The 21,544-nt window shown below is 41.4% G+C and overlaps 3 protein-coding genes across 5 annotated transcripts; 2 read left to right on the plus strand and 1 right to left on the minus strand.

The window, feature by feature from the left end:
- The first annotated feature begins 463 nt into the window (after positions 1–463).
- LOC311493877 (heterogeneous nuclear ribonucleoprotein A1-like) lies at positions 464–4,202 on the plus strand. 2 transcript variants are annotated; one of them, XR_014699255.1, is made up of 11 exons: positions 464–590; positions 1,133–1,249; positions 1,348–1,494; positions 1,579–1,789; positions 1,886–1,963; positions 2,082–2,192; positions 2,274–2,414; positions 2,499–2,639; positions 2,726–2,792; positions 3,939–4,005; positions 4,082–4,202. XR_014699255.1 is itself a non-coding variant. In XM_084552678.1 (10 exons), the coding sequence occupies exons 1-9, from the start codon at positions 579–581 to the stop codon at positions 2,779–2,781; spliced, it is 1,014 nt and encodes a 337-aa protein (XP_084408804.1). In that variant the 5' UTR covers positions 464–578; the 3' UTR covers positions 2,782–2,792; positions 2,950–3,261. The 2 variants fall into 2 exon arrangements, 1 of the variants encoding a protein (XP_084408804.1); XM_084552678.1 differs by lacking the exons at positions 3,939–4,005; positions 4,082–4,202 and adding an exon at positions 2,950–3,261.
- Positions 4,034–8,021, minus strand: nfe2 (nuclear factor, erythroid 2). The gene is made up of 3 exons (XM_084552677.1): positions 7,421–8,021; positions 7,180–7,317; positions 4,034–5,668 (listed from the first exon to the last, which is right to left on the minus strand). Exons 1-3 carry the CDS (start codon positions 7,466–7,468, stop codon positions 4,385–4,387), a joined length of 1,470 nt encoding a protein of 489 aa, XP_084408803.1. The 5' UTR covers positions 7,469–8,021; the 3' UTR covers positions 4,034–4,384.
- A 5,851-nt stretch (positions 8,022–13,872) lies between these two features.
- On the plus strand, positions 13,873–18,086 carry copz1 (COPI coat complex subunit zeta 1). 2 transcript variants are annotated; one of them, XM_084553324.1, is made up of 9 exons: positions 13,884–14,129; positions 14,577–14,645; positions 15,312–15,393; positions 15,493–15,584; positions 16,287–16,342; positions 16,430–16,507; positions 16,622–16,673; positions 16,759–16,797; positions 17,497–18,086. In XM_084553324.1, the coding sequence occupies exons 1-9, from the start codon at positions 14,112–14,114 to the stop codon at positions 17,542–17,544; spliced, it is 534 nt and encodes a 177-aa protein (XP_084409450.1). In that variant the 5' UTR covers positions 13,884–14,111; the 3' UTR covers positions 17,545–18,086. The 2 variants fall into 2 exon arrangements, with proteins under 2 accessions (XP_084409449.1, XP_084409450.1); XM_084553323.1 differs by having other exon boundaries at positions 13,873–14,129; positions 16,287–16,507.
- Positions 18,087–21,544: the final 3,458 nt, after the last annotated feature.

Consider the following 21,544-nt stretch of genomic DNA (forward strand, 5'->3'; position numbering starts at 1 on the left):
GGTTGGAAATACGGTTTAACCGCGACTTCATTAATCGGGATATGTTTATTTTAATACGTGTGTATACATGTATAATGTCTCCGTATAATATAAATATATACAAGTGGTTATATTTTGTACTTTCTGTTCGTGGGAGGCATGCCGTTACCAGTACGCCACTGAGCAGCTGTGTCTACCAATACGAATAGACAAAAAAAACATTCATTGTTCTATTGTTTTGTTATATTGTCCAATCTCCGTTTGCTTCCCTGTCAGGACAATGTATAAATCTCAATAGTACTATAGATATTGTCTTCACACATAACACCCGTAACCTTTTTCTTTTCTCTTTCTTTTTTAATCAATGCAATTGTGCCTCCAGGTGATTGGACGCCGCTGGTGATTGATTGACTCTGGTCCAATCAAGATGCAATCGTGGCTGACGACAGACTGCAGCGGGAAGTGCTGACCAATCGCCGCATGAAAGAGGTGTATCCCTCGCTATTTATTGTACTGTGGAAGGGCAGGCTCGCTTGTCTGACGCAGATCGCATTTCTCCGGTCGGAACACAAGGAGTCTTCGAGGATATAACCTGCAAAATGTCGAAAGATGTGAGTATTTAAATTCACATCGGCTTTTATCTCGTTTTTTTTTTTTGTATGCGCTGTGTGTCAAGTATTCGCTAATCGCAGGTGCTGGAGCCGCACTTAGCAGACTGCGTTTTTTGTCGCAGCTGCAGTAGCTTCCTATTATAATAAGGCCGCCATCTTATGGCAGCTGGGCCTCGTGGCCTTTTGTTCGTGCGAGTAGCTGTGTATGAAATACGGGGATTTAATGCAACGTTTGTTGCGCGTATTAATGCAGAGAGAGCACAAACATTATATTAACGTTTAATCGTGGTGTGCAGTTGCTGCTAGCTAGCCACTAGCCACTGGTATTGCAGCTGATCTAATCGGACTGCTAGCTTTAATGGCGGCGATGTCACCCTCCTCCACCCTGCCCTGATCTTTAATGCGGCGCAGGGAAGGATTATTGAAGGATCAACGCAGCGGTTTACTGTGCACATAGCATTTATAAAATTAGCAACTACTGTGTTTTTATTTCAAGCATTAGCGAAAATGCCCGGGTGCTACATTCTTTGTCTATTGTGCAGGTCCCACGTGAGCCGGAGCAGCTCCGCAAGCTGTTCATTGGAGGGCTGAGCTTCGAGACCACAGATGAAAGCCTGCGGGCTCATTTTGAACAATGGGGGAGCCTTACAGACTGTGTGGTAAGTAGGGTTTCATGCATGTGTAAGGATATTTTCTATGCCTTTTGTAAAGTATTTAAAGTGCAAGAGCTGAAAATAATTTGAGCATCTTTCTTCAGGTCATGAGGGACCCCAACAGCAAGAGGTCCAGAGGTTTTGGCTTTGTAACATACTCATCAGTACAGGAAGTTGATGCTGCCATGTCTGCCCGTCCCCACAAGGTTGATGGAAGAGTGGTCGAGCCCAAACGTGCAGTCTCCAGGGAGGTATGTTGAACTGCAGAGCCCGTAGTTTTGTAACTGAACATGGTGTTTGTGAATAATTACAACAATAAATGTCTCTGATCGCAGGACTCGAACAGACCAGGTGCCCACGTAACGGTGAAAAAGATCTTCGTCGGAGGCATCAAGGAGGACACAGAGGAGTCGCACCTGCGGGATTACTTTCAGCAGTTTGGCAAAGTAGAAGTCATCGATATTATGACGGATCGTACCTCTGGAAAGAAAAGGGGCTTCGCTTTCGTCACATTTGACGATCACGATTCAGTCGACAGGATTGTCAGTGAGTACAGCTCTCGGCTCTTCCTTTTTCCATTGAAGCCAGATTAAGAGTCTTCATAGTTTGGGATATTAAATATGTTTGCCCTTCACTCCACAGTCCAGAAATACCACACAATCAACTGCCACAACTGTGAAGTGAGGAAGGCCCTGACAAAACAGGAGATGCAGAGTGCAGGTATGAGAGGTAGGCACATTTCATGGATACAATGTGCAACATAAGCGGTTTATGTTGGCACATTAAACATCATTTCTAGCGCTAATGCTTTGTGTGTGCGATGTCTTTATTTCTAAAGGACGCAGCGGCGGCGGTGGTGGGAGGCCATATGATTATGACAGAGGCTTCAATCAGGGCGGCAGGGGCAGATATGGAGACGGTCCGTACAACTGCAATGGAGGTGATGGTGGTAAGTATTACATTTTGTCAGGCTTGTATTTCTGTTTGTATATTATGTACCTTTGGAACTCATAGTTTCTTTATGTTGTAGGCTATGGAGGTGGTCCTGGTGGACCTGGAGGATATAATAATGGCGGCAACCGTGGTTATAACCAAGGCTACAACCAGGGTGGTGGTGGTGGTGGCGGAGGCGGAGGCTATGGAGGAAACTGCTACGACAGCAATGGTTATGGTACGGATTTTTGGCCGACTTTAAAACTTCCTCCTGTGTGCTCTAGATGAGGTTAACAAAATTGGGCAAATTGTCTGATTGCAGGCAACTGTGGTGGAGGTGGCGGCGGAGGCGGCAACAGCTACAATAACATGGGCCACTACGACCCCCAGGCCTCTAACTTTGGCCCAATGAAGAACAACTTTGGCGGCGGCGGAGGTGGCGGCGGCGGCGGCAGGAACTTCGGTAAGAATCTTAAAATGGAAACGCCAGATTAAAGTATTTAACCTGGCCCTTTGCATTGTCGGTTAAATGTTTGATCTTGCGTGCAGGTGGCTATGGCGGTGGCTCAAACAACGGTGGCTATGGCCGTCCAGGACGATTTTAAGACGTGAAGCGGTAAGACCTTGAAGGCATGCCTGGACTGTTCATTTTGTATTGCAAAACCAGAGTTTATCGTTGCAGGGACACATTCAGTGCAGATTAATTGACTCTGGATGTCAGGTCATAAAAAGCCAGTGCACAGTTAACAATGTTGTTCCATATTGTTCAACAGGACTGAGTACTTAGGAGAGGAGAGCAAGGAGAGGAGAGCAAGCGAAGTGACAGGGCAGCTGCAGGTTTACCTCCTAAATCTGCTCAGCCAAACAGTTGTGGCAGGTTACAGCTGCTTCAAGAAGAGATGTACAGTAGATGAATCATGGAGGGCCTTCATTTAAACGTTTTGTTTTTGTGTTTTATTATTTTTATCACATGTGTTTCTGGGAAGCAAGCATTCCAATGAGGTTTTATGTAGACCTTAAAATCTGGTTTTTATTTGTAACTGCATCAAATGAAGCTCAAATAAACCATCTTTCAGTTTTTTAAAGTCTGGTTAACTTCTTGAGTGGTTCGGGAAAGGGAGGGTTCACTGTTAGATGCTGCACATAGCGGGTGAGGGCTATGTTTCACATCATGAGTCTGGAAAAGCCTATGTGATGTGAGTAGTCCTGCACTAGTCACTACATAATCCATGACTCAATACGTATACAATACTGGTTGAGGGTTGAGGATTGAGGAGTGGTGCTATCGCCATAAAGACCCCATCACTTGGTACAGACTCTACCCTGAAAACTGCAAAGATCATCTGGAGGATGCTAGCTTACATGCAAAGTCTTTGAGGCTAGCCATGGAAGCAAGCTGAGGGAGAGAAGTAGCAAAACCATCGCCAGGATCATTGAAGCAGGGGAGAGTGAGAACAGAAGCCTGAGGCTAGCAGGCAGCAGCTACCGAAAGGCTTAAGGTGCTGTCTGTAGGTAAGACCAGACTTCTCAACTACTGATGGTGTATATCTTGCTTTTGTCATGTAGCTGGTAGTGAGTTTTGTAGCCCAGTAATGAAATAACTGTAACAGTCTTGTGACTTGCACCAGTGTTGACTCGTAAAATTGACCTCTCTAAATGTACTTGGAGGTCCAACATATTGCATGCTGTGAATAAAATGAACTCAACATCTTTTTTTGTGTGTGTTGATTTGTATTTTACAGATTGTGTTTCTGCCCTCCAGGTAACCGCACATGGTCTCCCAAAAACCCAGACTCCCGTTCCGGTTTCCATTCCAGTCGCTCCGTCAGGTACAAATAATCAAAACCTTGCACATCATCACATTTTCAGTTTGTCTTTATTTAACCTGGTTCTGTCTTTCCACAGGTCGGCTGGACAATCAATGTTGGTGCTGAGGATTTTTAAAAAATCTCAACTGGAGGCTGCTGTGCAGTGTTTTATTTTTTTTACTTTATTTTTTTAAATAAAATATTTTTTTATAAAGCGGTCTGGTGTGGTTTCAGTCAATTGAAAAGGGTTAAAATAAAAAAATAGCATGAAAAGTGTCCATTAATACATGTAGAGGAAGCTCAACATGAGGATTAAAGCACAACCACATGAACTAAAGATGTGATTTCCAGCAAGTTAAACTTTTAAGTTGGCACAGTTGGGTAGAAATGAGACCATTCTTCAGCACTGCTCTGCCTTTTGCATTGTGTGAGGTACCAAATAAATTTTACCATCAGGTGTCTGTTGTAGGGAGTATTCATCTATCGAGTACGGTTGCCCAGCTTCGTCTCGCAAGTGTGAAAACACTTCCGTGTAGAGGTCTGTAAGGCGACATTTGATGAAAGTCAAGCTGCGCTGAAACTCGAGCCTCTCCTGTGCCAGGTGCTCTCTTTGGGCCTGCAGCTGGTTCAGTTCTCTTTCAAGGTGGATGATGCTCTCGAGCTTCCTCTTCCTGCAGTTCTGAGCTGCCACCTTGTTCTTCCCTCTCCGTCTAATGTCTCTGACCAGCGCTAGCTGCGTGTCTGTCAGAGTGTACTGTGTGAGGAGCTCATTGAAATCATCCACAGGAAGATTGATAATCTTATCCATGGGGAAGGGGATTTTCAAAGCTATGGCCCGCCGCTCATCTCTGCTCAGTGGAGCAGGGGTGGAGAGGCTTCCTTGTGGTTTTATATACATGTTATGCTGGGAGCTCCCTCTGCTGGACATTGCAGAACTATTGTAGAGGCTACTTGGAGCGGCCGGGCCCTGCTGTTTCCCTGCCCGAGTAGTCAGAGTGCTCGGTTGAGTATGAGATAAACTGGGCTGGGGTGAAAAATAAGATGGATGAGGACCTGAGTGTAAGTATGAGGGAGCTTGATTTTGGTAGTCCATTGAGTAATGCATGTGTGCCCTTCTGGCATGCTCAGTCATGTTGTCTGGTTCACCATCACTATATGTCATGCCCATATCTACGCCCTGGTAACCTGGTGCTCCACCAACGGGATTATCCGGAGAGGCCAGAGGTGGACTGGAACCCAGAGACAGACCAGAGTCTGACTCCAGATCTTCACCTGAGCGCGCGTGTGCACTTTGTCCATGTGTAGTCCACAGCATGTGCCGATTTAAACCCTGAGAGAGGCAGGTGCTGGTTCTCCTGTGACCTTGACCGGTGCCGGACATGTTCATCTGTTCCCTGTGAGTCATCAGAGAGGGCTGTGTGTGAGAGGAGATGGGCAGCATTCTTTGACTCAGATGAGATTCAGAGTTTCCGTACATTGCCTCCGTGTTGCCGCCTAGACGATGACAGGCAGGCACCTCGTCAGAATAACATCTATCGTAAGTGTCAGCAGTGCTCAGGTCACAAGCAGCAGGAGGAGGCGCCGGATGGGACTGAGCCATCCCGTACTCTCCCACAGGGGCCATGGGCTCCATGTTTTGGTACTGTGTTGTTTCATAGGAGCTTTCACTGGGGACTTCAAACTCCTGCAACAAAACGTTATGATCTATGAGTGATGGCACAAACATCCATGTCACATAAACGGCAGTAAAATGACTGACGGTAATTATCAAATTCATTTCTGGGACAGGATTTTTCACAATGTGTCTGGTTTGCTAGAGGGAGAGTTTGCCCCCACTTCAGCCTGCCACCCATAGCTTATGAAGGGCTCTCAAAGATGTGATCGGGTTTCACTTGGAAACAGATGGCTATTGTGCCGTGCAGGGGGCCACTAGCAACACACAGCATGCCCCCTCTCACAATCTCTTCATCCTGCTATCACTCAAATAGACCATTGTTGCCCATATCACCTGGGTGTGTATCATTTTTTTTCGATATATTAAGCATTACATAAAAATAAAATATATATATATACGTTCCTGTGGAATGCAATGCAATTCTAGTGCATGTACGTGCATGTTGAAATTAATTAAAAGACATAAACGTGGAAGTTTGAGCACACACATTTTGCCAATTTCTGTAATTAACAAACGCAACAAAGACAAAAACGCAATTATTAAAAAAGCCTGTCTTTCTTTCTGCATATATTCAGTTTTACGTTTACACCCATAATTTGCTCATATTTGGTTTAAATGCATTCTTCCTTTCATTACGTGTGATGTTTCCTGTGCCACTAGTGCCACAAAAACTGATATCTCAGTGCTAAACAGTTCGCATTGTGTCCTTTTCATTAAAATGTGCTTTGTCCAAAGATGTTTTTTTTTTTTTTTTTTTTTTTCCCTTTGGAAATTGTGGCTCAATTTTAACCTCTCCACAACACTTGTCTGACTCTGGCATCTCCAGATCTCTCTTTGCACACTTTATACACCGACTCTTGCGATGAGGTCGCAGGTAAGTTCTTTTTTTTTTCTTTTGCTGCTGCCTCTTCCATATAGACCATGTTTTTGCAGTCACGTGGGGTTTTCACTCTGCCTTCGTACTCAGCAAACATACGGACACTTTTCTCAGTAACATATTAGACACATGGGAATTTTGTAGGAACTACTCTGTTGCTGCAACGAGATGCTGGTTGTTAAATGTTGCCGCACAACTTTAAAAAGTCTTAGCGAGTCAATTAAAGCCTAAGTTTACACTACTAATCTTAATGGTCTGTTTCCTGTTTTTCTGTGTAGTTCCACATTTCTGTCTGTTGTATAGACTTATTTTAACTTCAAAAATAAAATAATATGGTTGCTAAAACTGTCAGAAAAGCGCATTTTTCCTTCTTTCAGTTTTAAATACACTGAAGTTGGAACTGAATTTTTTTTTTGCCTCATATAAATAGGAATAAAAAGAGAAATGTGTCTGAAAACAAAATGATTCCAACTTTTAGGGCAACAGTGTACATTTTTTAAAAAAAAATGTATAAAGTGCTTTTTTATGTATTTGACAAAAAACAGTAACATTTTTTTTTTTGTGATAATATAAAGATAATTTGGGACCTGATAAGTAAAATGACATTTTGCAGTTAAATACTGTATTTCAGTGCTACAGTTACCTGCAACTCTGTGATGGCCATCAACTCCTGCCAAGCCACGTCCATCTCTGTGTCCTGAGTAACTCCATGGGACCTGACTCCAGGGAAATTAGTTGGCATGGACACTCCCCCACACAGCCTGCCTGGAGAAGCTACTACCTTAAATCGGAAGAACAAATTATGTCGATTAAAACATTAAAATAATAATAATAATTGATTGTGAGCAGCAGTTTCTGTTTCCTCCACTCTTAGACAAACGTACCTCACAGGCTCTCCTCAGAGGGAGAACATAGTTGGCTGTTGAACACATTCAGGACAGGCTTTTGCTGCAAAAAGTCAACGACATCGTATTACCACCATGACCAGCCACTGGTCAATAACACACTAGAAATTACAATAAAAAAAAAAAATCCTCTGTATGTGAACCGTTTAGTCACACCTTGTGTTCAACTACAAATAGTTCTCTATATATCTAGAGACCTGCCGGTGCTAAATAAATGACTTAAATGAATGTCTTTTGAAAGGGTTCAGTTCAGTTGATGTGACTCCTCCCATCAGCTGTCCTAGGGTGCAGCTATGCCAACCCCTGATAAGACAATCTGCGGGAAAACAGCGTGCTCTAAAACAGTCTGGGGCCTGATGGCTGCTTTGGAAATTTCGGTGTATGGCTGACATATCTGCAGTACTTGTTAGGCTCCTTTAACAAAGCTAGACAGCACTGTACGGTAGTTATACCCTGTTCTGCTTGTATTTCAGAAGCTTTGTTTTTAGTACAGTGCATTACTTCAGCTGAATTAAAAACACAGATCCACTGATCAACCACTGCGTATACAGATGTCAGTGCATACAAACACACACTGACATGCACACAGTCTGTGTTATCTAATCACTTTTAGCAAATTGTCTGTCTCGTGATTTACATCTGAATTAATGGCCAGACATTGCATATGCTAGCGTGTCTATCTGAAGCCGCAGCATACATCTGGTGTATGATTTCTCTTCATGTAGCCTAATGATGAGTATCTGCGTATACGTATGGTCCCTATTAAAGATCTGAAAAATACTAATTAAACTGTAGGAATACTCCTATACACAGTTATGGATGAGTTTAAACAGTTGTTTTTCTTGGCAACAAATATCATAATTGTCCTTTTTTAGCCTTTCAATGAAAAGAACATTGTTATAATTTACATGGCATCCTTACATGTTATAATATATATATATATATATATATATATATTTTTTTTTTTTTTTTCCATCAGGAGTCTTTCCATCAATAAAAGCTAAAAGTGACGTCATTGAGCGGCATCCTCAGGCTATTCCACTGACAATAACACAGAAGGCACTCTGTGGTCGTGACACGGCCTGTACTCAGAGTCGGGGAGTAATTATTTGAAATTAAACAATTAGACTGTTGTAACAAACGGCAGTGTAGTGCCACAGATGATATCTTATACACTTTATATCTTTGAGTGAGGCATGAATTAATGGTCCGAATCAATTAGAACTGCTTTTATCTGAAAGAGTGTGGTATATCGCAGTATAATGCAGGCATTTGTTTCTACTTAATCTTTCTACTCGGTGATGGAGTTATCAATAACCAAAGCTTTTATTTACAAATCTGATCAAGCTTTTTAAAAAACTCTAAAAAATATTACATTCAGTATAGTAGTACAGTACAGTAATATTATTATTTCAGCAGTTTGCGTAATGTTCTAAAACATGATATTATAACAATTATATTCTGTTGCTGCGTTGATTCATTTAAAGTAAGAACTCTATTCACTGTGAGGGAAACTGATAAACGTATTTTAAATAAATAAAATGTAAATTATCCATTTGTTAAATGAATATCTGTTACTTTAAGTGCACTTCTTACAATTTAAATGAATAAAACTTTCATCAGCCGTATAATCACACTGTTGAACAGCTTCACTGTGATATATGATGACGTGTAATGTCTTTATGTGGTTTAACAAACACTTAAATCAACACAGATTCCTCTCGGCATAGCTCTGGAATATAAGACAAATCAGTGTGAATGAACATACCTGTGCCACATTCTCTGCGTCTTCAACAAGTGGTGAATAAAGGAAAAAAAAAAAAAAAAAAAAAAAAAAAACTCAGATGTGAATCACAATCCTGGACTTGAGAACAAGAAAAATACTGCGTGCTGTTACTTTTAAGAGATCACAAGAAGTAAAACACATGAGGCCTCTTGCTCTACCTCCTCAACTGTGTGTGTCTCTCTCTGTTCAGCTACACATACAGCCCACCGGCATAAATGGGATGGCCCTGTACAGACAAACGCAATCTTCCTGTAAAGCACCCACACCACAATTTTTTGCACTCTTGTATCCTTAATAGCACACTTGCACCCCAACCTCCAAATTTCCCCTTTGCCCACATGACAAACCACAAACCAACAGTCTGGCATGCACCACGGCAATCATTCTGTCAGTCCACACTAAAGTAGGTAGATGTTTACAAATCCAGAAAAGCTGCAGCCAAGTTTGAGTCTAATTATGTAATGACAATACACATGAAAGGATCAGATTCAAAATGACTAAAAGTGAGTGAAAACTAGCCGTATGGTTGTCTCTTTCCCGGCCAAACCGTACAAGAACGGTGTCCTTTCAAAATCCTCCCAAACGAATGGTGTGAGGAGTGTGATGTGGAGCACCTGGAGTCTGAGCCGGCGTTGCAGTGAGGGCCCTGTTCAAGCAGGGGTGGTTTGGAGGCAGGATTGAGACTTAGTTTAGCAGAGATGGAATGTACACCCTCCGACAGGTAAGAAAGACTACATTGTTCCTCTATCTGGCAGAGCAACTGCCAAGGGAGAGAGAGGAGCAGGGGGAGAATGGAGGGGAGCGTGTCTTACATAGCAAGTGACCATTAAAATCCTTAACAAAAAATCCCCTCATTGCCCTCATCTGAAGCACTGTGAACAGTGAACTCACAATGGGCATGTGTTATGTAGAACTGCCTCATTGTGCAACAACTTTCACACAATTGCTTATAATAGAGACGCTGTGTATTTATTGTTTTATGGAGTAATACGTATCCATTATCTGGTCCTGTAATAGATAACAGTCTGCCTCACGGTGATAATGATGATTTTAGGACTAATCTGGATCACATGAAATATTCAAGACCTTTCATTCTTTGCAACAGACCCCCCCCCCCCCCCCCCCCCCCCTGCTGTGTACATTGTGTTAAACATAATGGATAGATTTCATTTTTTACGTGGACATACTGAAATAGGCATCAGTCAACTCAGATTCTTTAACATATGTGTTAAGGCCTTGCATATATACTGTGTATACTGTATATCAAATTAGCAAATGCACGTTTGTAGAACTGCCTGCATTTAAGGGAGAGGAAAAAATATGCAGTCATTCACATGTTGTGCAACAAATGCAAGCGGTGTATTCAAATAAGTGGTGTATTCAAATTTCTCTGAAATTCAAAGCTGAAAACAGATGTCTCTTCTGTCTTCGAATTGCACTCGGTGCATTAACTTTGACACCGCTGAGTTAGCTAATGAGATAGTTAAAAGAAACACACACGTATAATATATATAATAAGTGTATGTGATAAGGTGATCTATAGTTGATCTTTGCTGGTCTTATTTTGACAGCTGTAGTAGCTAAAGGCTTGGGGGAAAAGGCATTTACATGCACCCTTATAGGAGTAGATCACACTCGTGTTTGGAGTTTAATTTGTCAAAGAATACAATGTCTGACACTAGCTAGAATATATTTTGAAATAAATGTACACTCTTAGCGCTATGGTAAATACAGTACTTTCACCGTACACTGCACATTTAAATACCGTGAGAACATGGAAGGTTTTGTCTGACCCACTACAACATCACATCCCGCCGAGGTATAAATCACACTGGGTTTTTTTTTTTTTTGTCATTGTTCTAAGATGGAAAAAGTAGGTGGCTGACAAAGTCAAGAAAGGTGAATGTCTACCAGGAATCAAAGAAGGGACTTCCCAACCCAAGTTCCTAGCACCCAGCCCCTGACTCAACCACTGCCACGGCATGCCAAAGAGCACCCTGTTATTACTGCGACCACAGTGGTTTTGAATCTGGACACAGTTCCCAGGTCAACGCCCACATTCCCTGTTTGTGTTTGTTTGCTCCAATTAGTCTTTGACATCTCTGCTTTCCATGCCCGCCTGAAACTCTCAGAGCTGTCAGAGTTTACTTATTGTGCACTTCTCTACCGTACAGCTCGGCTTCAAAAACACACCGGACACGTTTGCTGGAAACTGCCCACAGTCGACTCACTTAGGTTTAAGCTCTCCCAGTGACCACTGAAGTTTTTTACAAGGGAGCGTTCAATCTAATCTGAAATGAATGGTGAAACATATTTGCCTCTTGTTCTTTGCTTCCTTCCGTGTAATGGTGTATCCATGGCATTTACTTTGTTCATTAAATATGGGGGAGTTGCGGCATCTTTGGTTTTGTTTTTGCATCCAGAAAGCTGTATCAGAGATGAGTGGAAAAACCACCTCGCAACCAAACAAAATGAGTGTGTGCATTGGGTTGTGGTATCAAAAAAGGGAATATTTTTGGAGTCTGCTTCTGGGAAAGGAAAAAAAAAAAATAGAGAGGGGAGATGAAGTACTTTTTTCTTACATTAATTATTAACCAGGGTGAATGTAAAAATGAGACTTATTACTTATTTTTCCACTGTTAACATTTAACATTTAATCAATATATAATAAGATCAACTCTGCAGATAAAGGGTGCATGAAAATGCTACAGTTATGCGATATAGTTATTGCAATTTGCAGAATAGTACTCAAACGAATGCGTTCTAAAGACAGGCATTATTAAAGATTAAATGAACTGAACACCTAATAATCTTTCCTGCACTCAGGAGATTCACTCAGAGGATTCAGTGGTAACGTTTCCATTGTTGTCATGATGATCACAGATTACCATGACCTGAAAAAGAGAAATGAGGAACCTGAACATGCAGCATCATTCTTCTGAATGTCTCAATAAGGCAAGTGCTTATCTCGAGATGTTCAGATTATGTTTTGCAACCGCAGTGTTGCGTGTCTTAATTATTTTCTCGCGCTTTTTATCCAACCCTCAGTTTTTGTAGCTATACCTTGAGATTATGTGTAGAGAGGCAGCGGAAGAGAAGACTACAAAAAAGAATTTCATACAGGTGTACTCCAAGTTGTTGTTGTTTCTTGCTTAAGAGGCTGTGGAGGGGTTGGTGTAAATAATCATATATGTGCGATTAGGCCCATGAGTTCATAAGAGTGAATGTCAAGGCTGGATGGTAAATACAGACGCAGGGAGGGAAAGGAGGATGTTGGTTGGCGGAAGCTCTGCTTTACGCTGATAAAAGGAGCACTACATTCGTAGGAAGGGAACTGCTAACTGCTGTGGTTGCTGGCATACGCCGGGCAGAGGGGAGCAGCCCATACTAGCACAATACTTCAATTCTAAGTAATCCTCTTTTATTAATTTCTACTATATAATCGCAAGCAAAATACAGGCCTATATATGGTTAATATACAGGCCTGTCTGTTCTCCATTCAGTTTCCTCCTTAACGTCTTCACCTATAAGATGTAGCTGCTTACATTTTTATACAGCTTATTTGAAATATATCATTTGCACGGTTCTTTTTTTAAAAGTAACTATGCACCAGCATCCATTATAAACTTTTTATGTATTTGTTAACTCCTCATGTACAGTATGTTGATTCGTCATTCAACTTTCGCTCGGCCAGTCATCATCCTCGCTATGATGCTATTGAAAAAACACATATGAACACGTTTGACTTCTACAGTGGAGCGGCGTTACAGTGACATCTTTTAACCTTCGGGTATGAGCTAGTTCAAGGCAGCACACTGTCGTTTCCTCTCCAGTCAAGGCAATTTTGAAATCTTAGCGGCTGAATTGTGTCACCATTGTGCAGTATTGCAACATTTCATGGTTACCCGCAGTGGTGTTATGGAAGCACGTCAAAATAGTCTCCCTTTACCCTACATGTTCTGCTGTTAAATAAAAGCAGCGCACTATTTGCTTTCCAGAATTATTTGAAACTCAAGCCTCAAAAATATCTTACAGTATGGCCAAACAATGATGTAATTTATGGAGTGAGATAGAGGGAAATCCCCATCAGTCTGGGTTTCCAAATGTTTCCCAGAAGTGGGAACTAAGATAATTGGGGTTGGTTAAATGTAGGAGGATCCTGAAAAAAGATGCTGATGAGTGCGAGCAAGCTAAAATGGCTTGTAAAACGAGAGATTTCTCGTTACTATGCGGTCCTACACACACACACACACATACACAAAAAGCAACCACCTTATGTCACTGAAATCCTAATGTGCCATTAAGTTTAGCTATGTTATTCATAGTAGGGATTTAAACTCTAAAATAAACCCCCTGGTAGGCCTCTATATATATATAGATGCATGTTTAAAATAGATAACCCACATTAAAGGGGAATTACATGTTGGGATGGCCATTAGGTTTAACTGTATTCACTGTACTTGAACTATAAACTGAACCTCCAGGTAGGACTACGTGATTAAAATGGGTCAATATAAGCGTCATCATGTGGGAACTATATGTTTGAATTACAGATTAATTACAGTTACTTTTATTTAAAAAAAAAAAATAAAACATGTATTCATATATCTATGGCATAGTAGTTCACAGAGAACATATTTAACCTAACTTCAGAGCAATAACAACATTGCAACAGATGAACATGTTTGTTACAGACGCTGTATAGTCTGAATGTATTGCATGTTCAACCATAATGTAATGCAATGTAATTCTGTGACTGTTGTGATCTTTGCCCTCCACGCACAACGCATGCACTGCGCCAACCAATAGGAAAGAGCCTCATTCACTGTACGTATTACGTAGGCCGCTGCTAGCCTGGTAGCTGGTTTGCTAACAAGAGAGAAGATGGATTCTCCCATACTGGTAATGTTAGCGCTTATATTCATTCATCCCAGTATAATGCCATACAAGATTTAATTTGTTTCTTGAGATCTGGCTCCATGAGACGTGGTAAAATATGTCTACTTAGCAAGCTAAAGAGTTAACTTGACACGGAGCTAACTAGCGTAAACGGACAGGCTGTGTTGGCTAACCAGCTAGCCTCCCTGAAGTTAGCCTCGTCTATGCGTTTGTTGGTGATGTGGAAGTGTCACGTCTTCCTTACAATTTAGCGAATTATCATTGTACCATTTTTAAAATACTCCTTAGATCAGCTTTAAACTACTGCCGGATTACGAACCACGTTAGCATCTCAATGGCTCGCTGACAGTTTTTGACTATGACATGACATATGTTTAGTTTAAAGGCTTTTTTTAACTTAAAAGAGTTACAATCATTAATTAAGTCCATTGCTTAATGTTTCTTTTACAGGAACCATCCTTGTACACCGTCAAAGCAGTTCTGATTCTGGACAACGATGGAGACAGGCTTTATGCTAAGGTACGAGTTTGGTATTCACACAGGACAGTTAAACTCTCTGGGTAAACAGCTTTTCACTGTTTCCTGGCGGATCTTCTTGGTTCAAGTTAAACTGCGTTATCTTAAATAATAAGTCTATATTTGACTTTGTGACTTCATGAAAAAAAACTAAATTAACAACTAATTTATTTTGTTGTTGATCAACTTCTGTCAATCTAAAAAGTTACACATAAAACCACTTGGTGAAACTTAAATGTATTAATATTAAGTTGGTCTTTGTAATCCCCACATACCCCCTGTCCCTAGTTCATTAAATCTATGACTGCAAATAGGCCCATTTTAAATGCACCAATTGTTCCTCATTGAATATGATTTGATAAATAAATTATATTAGGAAATTATTAAGCCTTTAAAAATAATAAAACCATATATTAATGAGAAGTTTCTTGTAGATTTCCCTTTTCAGCATAAACAACTTTGCCTCGGGCTGCGTGTCACAGATCGGTTGGGGAAGTTGGAAACTCATTGTTAGTTTCTTATTTTTATGGTATTTATTTGCAAAAAAAAGTAAAATAAAAATATCAACAGCCTTATAGTATAATAAAATATTTAAGGTAGTTGAAGTACGATATGGGTTTAAGATTTGCAGATTAAAATATATCTTGTTTAATTTAAATTTCTCTGCAGTATTATGACGACACATACCCGACAGTGAAGGAGCAGAAGGCGTTTGAGAAGAACATATTCAACAAAACACACAGGACAGACAGTAAGTAGTGTTTGTCATATTGAAGACACTTTAATATGCTTCAGTATCTCTCAGTATATCTCTAAAAACACGCATGCTTGGTTTTTCGTGTCCCCGTAGGTGAGATAGCGTTACTCGAGGGTCTCACTGTGGTCTACAAGAGCAACATAGACCTCTTCTTTTATGTGATTGGGAGTTCACATGAAAATGAGGTAAGATTAATTCATTTATTTAAGGATTTTGCAACAAACCCTTATTAAGCAGCTATTGTCATTCAAGTATTTACTGATGAGCAAAAGCAAACAAAAAGCATAGAGGTGTAAATCATAGCCGGCAGCAATGGCTCCGATGAACAACTATTCAGCATTTCTCTTAACAGTCTTATTTTTTCATTGTTAACTATATAGTCCAACTTTTTGTTTTTTCCCACAACGTGAAACTTTTGCTGCACGTTGAACTATTTAAATTTAAACTTTCTAATTTAATTTGCCCTTCTGTATCTTTGTTTTCCCCTTCAGTTGGGTGATTGTATTAATTTAGACAATAAATCCGTTAGGGGTGAATATTCCCTTTAAAAAGAAAATAAATTTGTTATTTGGCTTTTAGTTATTCAGCAAATTCATTCAGATTATTTGGGTTAAGAGTCCTCACTACCACACAGTGCATGTGACTGTTGAACTGTGGATACAAAAAGTAAACCAAAATTCAGTATTCTGAACATAAATCTTTTTTTAAATAGCCGTTTTGTTATTAATAGTCTATATTTGTCCTTTCGTCATAGCCGGGCTTTGTCGGTTGAAAGAGAAACCGACAAAGAAATTGTGCACACAAGAAAATGAACATGCTTTATATAGTGATTATCTTTTTTTCAAACGCCTGGACTGATTCTAACGTGTTCTTTTTATTTTCACCAGCTCATGCTTATGGCAGTTCTGAACTGCCTCTTTGACTCGCTCAGTCAGATGTTGAGGTACGTTTTGATTGTAAAACAAATTCCCAACAAACCTTTTTCTGATCTCTTGAAAATGAAGTTTGATGTGTATATTTTTACCTGTAGAAAAAATGTCGAGAGGAGGGCTCTGCTGGAGAATATGGAGGGGCTCTTCTTGGCTGTGGATGAAATTGTAGATGGAGGGTGAGTTAAGAACTGAGTGGCTTGAAACCTGTGGTGCTGAATTATCTTACTAGAGTTTTTTTCTTTCTCACTCTCATTGATTACTAATTAAGTGTCTCTTTGCATCTCCTGCAGGGTGATATTAGAGAGTGACCCTCAGCAAGTTGTGCATCGCGTGGCTCTTAGAGTAAGCTCCTGTCCTCTCCGAAAATATTCTTCAAAGTTTGATGTTGGTCGTGCCCGCTGTAAATATAATGTGCTTGTTCCTGCAGGGTGATGATGTGCCTTTGACAGAACAGACAGTCACCCAGGTGAGGAAAAACATTCATACCTTTATCGTCTCTCTGCTATAAAGTTTAGACGATCCATTAGTTTATTGACTGTTAAAGCTTATTACTTAAGAACCTGTGAACACAAGGGCATTGTTGTTGCGTCATTCTCCTCTAGTCCTAGTTTGTCACTTGCCTCTAGGTTGTTATATTTTGCGTTGTCTAACATGCCCGGCAGTGTACATGATTACTAATTGTTCGATGGTGAGGTGGTAGGTAGCCAACGGTGGTTCCTGGCTTTTAGTTCTTTTACGTGAGCCTGCGCGCCTGTGTGCGAGTGTGAGAGTGAGCTCTTCTTGATTAATGTTGTCATTTAAGAGGCTTGAGACTGGCCATCACCATCTCTCCTCTGGCCATGATTAATGGCTGTGCCCAGTCCCTGTGCTTTATGGTTATGATTCGACTTTCATTCAATGAATTAAGATGATTAATTAGGTCTTGCATATTTCTCTTCATTTATATCACCTGTTCATCATTTATTTGTTCAATACTTATAGTAATTATATGCAACTTTAAAAAAAAAATAATACAATAAATTATTGCCGTTACTTTTAGCCTCTTAACTCTTTCCTTTTCTTTTTCCACTTAATTGTATATATTATTCCCCCTAAAGATTTATCTCTGATCAAATTCTCTATTGTTGGAGCGATTTGATTGGTCTAAACCCTTTTCCTTCTGCAGGTGCTCCAGTCTGCCAAAGAACAGATCAAGTGGTCGCTCCTGCGATAGAGCCACGCCTCCACGAGTCTACCAGTGAGCCGCTGTTCAGCCCAGACTTCACTGCACTGATCCTCATACTTGTTTTCCTCTGTTTTCCACTCCTTAAATCAAAGCTGTGGGGAGCAGCGATGGCTGATCCCGCCACACTCCCAGGACTGGTTTAATTTTACATTTTCCTCTTGTCTTGTATTTGCACAGGCTTGCGTTGTATGGCATTATCAACATAAGATGTGATGTACATTCCAGTAACGGCTGGCCTGTTTTTTCCCCCTTTGGCTGTTTTCATCAAGGAAACGGAGTCTTATTAAAGTACAGACCTAATACATTGATAAGCCCTGTGACAACATTCCACATGTCTCTTTAAACTTCTCCATATTACTGTAGAAACAATACAGTCACTCTTCTGTTTAATTTACATAGATAGATATTGTAAAAAAAAATCTTGTACTGTTATGCGACTGATTTCAAACGTATGTTTTGCATTCATTTTGTCTGGGGGTCTTCCGTCATCAGATACGTTTAATAAATGTTTGTTGACACTGGCATGTGAACAGCTGAGTTATGTTTAACTCTACCTTCCGTGTGCCGGCTTTTCAAGAGATAGGGTTTCCTTGTTTTAAAGCTGGCGTTGCGTGCTCTTTGTTCTTCAAGACCTCAGCAAGAGACACGTACACAAGTGTTAGGGCTCCATCTCCTGGTGTTGGCAACAAAGTGCAAGGCTGAGGAACGTAAACGCTGTCTGGGAGAAAGCGGAGAGGCGAGGAGACTCATTCATGCGGCTATGATCTGGAGCTCCAGTGCCACTGTGTACTGTGACATGATGAGTTTTGTGAAGGCATTTTTGATTCATCTCTTGGCTGCGGAGAGCCGCTGCGTGCATCATGAATCGTGCGCTTCCACGTGTGCACCCCCGCCATCGCGCACTTACCTCATGTGCTCATTTGAATGCAAATGAGGGATACCCTCCAGAGAGGAATGGATGTGAGAAGAGGCAGTACATCACAGCGGTACCTAATGCATATTACAGGAGTGGAAATGATCTATCTGCATTCTTCCAGCCAGGTATCCCCATATGTTCCAGTCCTGATCACTAAAAGGAATTATTTGGTTATCATATCAACTGGCCGTGCAAAAAAAACCCAAAACTGTTCAGCCATCTCTAATTCGAACCACATTCGGTAGCAGGTCTTGTCACAGCTCACGTCTCCTCCCTCTTTGTCCTCACAATCACAGACCCTGCTGCAGCTCTTGACATGCTGTGATGTGTATTTTGACCACAGTAAAGTGTCATTAAACTTTTCTCAAATATGCGTAAGTAAGAAGGCTGTCTTTTCAGTACCTGCTCTAGATTGAAGTATCTTGGCTCAGACTTCAGACACTGCAGAGATGTGTGTGGCCTCGAGGAGTTTGTTGAAAGGATCATACGCATTTGCGGTAATGATGGAATGCGAAGGTCAATTAAGAGGGTTGCACTCTTATTTTTCCCCCAGTGGGAAATTTTATTTGGCGTACAGTCAGTTAAATGTTGTGAGAAAATGGGCTTGTAATTAGAATGCGGGCTCAATGTATTGTGATACGGCTGCATTTGAAATCATCTCTGTGTGCATGTTTGCATGACAGAAGTTCAGTTACTTAGCTCAGTTGAGGAGGTCAAGAGGAGAAACCATCCCTCTGTATGCTGTGCGTTGTGTGAAAGCAGATGATACAGAAGCGTGTTTGTGCCCGGATGCATCGTGCACGGGGGTTGTTTTCACATAACACAGAGTAGCACAGTCAATGAAACTGTTATTGGCTCTGACCTGCAGACTTCTTGGCTTTGCTCCAGTATGTGTCTACCCTTCCATCTGTGGCTCTTCGTGGCTGCATAGATGGCACGAATGGCGTCTTTGATGATGCTACCTGCCAAGTGCTTTACAGGGCAAAGCGCAGTAACAAAGGGAAAGGTAATTATTATAAATGGACTCCATTATGGCGCCAGTTTACTGTTATCGCATCGGTTTGCTGGTGTAATGAGCACAGCTCATGCCTCAGTGTGTGGTTTCAGTAAAAGGTGGGGGGGTGTGGGGGGGTGAAGGTTAAAGAGGACGAGGTTAGCAGAAATAGACAGCAGTAAATGTAATTAGATAAAATCCCAGCGAGGGCACTGCAGGGAAGAGAGAGGGTTAAAACACATTCCACCCAAGGTGCCTGTCCGGACTCTCGCTTTTCATCTATATAGCCCTGCAGCACCATCGGCAGCTCAGTGGCTTGGTTTCATCCGCTAATTACAGTTGCACTATCATAAAAAGCGGCGAGGTAATTTATATTAATTATACAGGAATGAGTACAACCGTTTGAAACGCCATGGCTTGACATGCTGTACATAACATGCAGTAAAATTGTCAGAGGCGTGTGGGCTAGAGCCTTGTAATTGATCGATGCATACAGGGAAAGAGACTTCTTTTGTGCATGTGTGTGTGTGCATGTGTGTGAGTGGACTTTGTGAATTAGAGTCAATAAATTATCATCATCTGTAAGCTTACAGAGTCTTTATGTCACAATCAATGGGACAGAGCACCCATCCAATGGCATGTACTGCTAAACAGAAACAACACAGGGGGGGAAACAATGACGGCACGTTGGATCCAGTACTGTAAACATATTAAAGGAAGTGCCGTTATATTGTCTGAGCAGGGCAAAGGGCAAGACCCACATGATGTTTAATGACCCACAGTATTAAAATTAACACGGCAGCTTTACATCTGCTGCTTTCATTTCTCCACACGGTATTTGATGCTATGTCTGCTGGAGTAAAGATAGCAGTGTGATGTTTGGAAAAGCTCATTTGAGAGGTTGTTATTTTGCGGGTGAATTAGTTTTTAGTTTCCAAAATGTACCAAAGCACCGTAAATTCTACAAAATCACAGTATAGCACTATGAAAAAAGGTTGTTAAAGGTCGCTCAGAGCGCATGTGTGTGTGTGTGTGTGTGTGCAAGCAAAGAAGAGGAGGTATAGGCCCAGGCCTGCCCCCTTTTGCCTGAGCAGCGTTGTGGCAGCCCAGCGTGCTTTATGGCCCCAGTTGCCCTCTCTGGGTCTGTTTATGGATTCCCATAGAACAGAGAATCATGGCCACTCCAGAGAAAGCCAGCCAAAAACAACACCTCCACCACTGCACTCTTGCCTGCCTTTGCCATAACTCAACCCGCCATTTATGTTTCTGAAGGAAAAAAAAAAAAAAAAAAAAAATAAGTTTTCATAGTAATGACATAAGATGACGGTAAATTCTGATGCTAATGTTTAATTTTTTTTGTTGACGTAAAATAAAAATGTCACCGCAAACGTGTCTGGTTTATTGGACGTCGTTACAGGTTGGTGAAAAAAATTGCGGGATTTGTTAAGGGAAAGCTTTTTTTCTTTTTTCGGGATGGAGTAGCATAGCTGTCGAAGGACCAGTTATTTTATGACGCCTTTTAGATTTATTACATGAAAATGTTCAACTTTGATAGGATAATGAAAGTGCACCACCAAGGGCATTGTTAATCGAGGAAATATTCTACCTGATGTGTTTTCCCCTCTCCTGTTTTCCCCACAGTTCTCTCGCGCCAGGGCAGTGCATTACTCTTTGGTGAAAGCATGCTTTAGAAGAGTGATAGTTGAAGCTCTCCGGATGTGAAAATACTCTGACGGTGGTTAGATGCAGCGGGATTGTGCTGCTTTTCTCCTTGGCTGCATGGCAAAGCAAAATCCTGAAGCGCAGCTGTTGAGGTTTGCGGTGCTTCGGGGGCAGTTCCATCAACCTCCGAAGGTGCACAACTGGGGCACATCTGGCTAGTGGATGGGCTCAAATGGATTCTGGCCTACCCCTCCTGCAGCGGCTCCCCCACCCCCCCGGGCAGGGCGCGATCCTGGGGGCATGCTACTCATGGTGCTGTGTCATGAATGTCAGAGGTTACTGGGTTACCGCTGTTATCAAACAGTCAACACGGAGCTTTTTGAGCAGCGAGGATGCAAAAGAGCACTAAACAAGGG

This window comes from Chelon labrosus (assembly GCF_963514085.1).
Source record: "Chelon labrosus genome assembly, chromosome: 10".
NCBI lineage: Eukaryota > Metazoa > Chordata > Actinopteri > Mugiliformes > Mugilidae > Chelon > Chelon labrosus.

What these genes read in the sequence shown, in the direction of transcription:
- copz1 (XM_084553323.1), top strand. An exon ending in GAGACAGGCTTTATGCTAAG is followed by an intron (nt 14,646 to 15,311) that starts GTACGAGTTTGG and finishes ATTTCTCTGCAG; the next exon opens with TATTATGACGACACATACCC. An exon ending in CAGAACAGACAGTCACCCAG is followed by an intron (nt 16,798 to 17,496) that starts GTGAGGAAAAAC and finishes TTCCTTCTGCAG; the next exon opens with GTGCTCCAGTCTGCCAAAGA.
- LOC311493877 (XM_084552678.1), top strand. An exon ending in ACAGGAGATGCAGAGTGCAG is followed by an intron (nt 1,964 to 2,081) that starts GTATGAGAGGTA and finishes TTATTTCTAAAG; the next exon opens with GACGCAGCGGCGGCGGTGGT. An exon ending in CGGCGGCGGCAGGAACTTCG is followed by an intron (nt 2,640 to 2,725) that starts GTAAGAATCTTA and finishes TCTTGCGTGCAG; the next exon opens with GTGGCTATGGCGGTGGCTCA.
- nfe2 (XM_084552677.1), bottom strand. Translation starts at nt 7,468, where the DNA reads ATGTGTTCAACAGCCAACTATGTTCTCCCTCTGAGGAGAGCCTGTGAG. An exon ending in CTCTGAGGAGAGCCTGTGAG is followed by an intron (nt 7,318 to 7,420) that starts GTACGTTTGTCT and finishes TTCCGATTTAAG; the next exon opens with GTAGTAGCTTCTCCAGGCAG. An exon ending in TGGCCATCACAGAGTTGCAG is followed by an intron (nt 5,669 to 7,179) that starts GTAACTGTAGCA and finishes GTTTTGTTGCAG; the next exon opens with GAGTTTGAAGTCCCCAGTGA.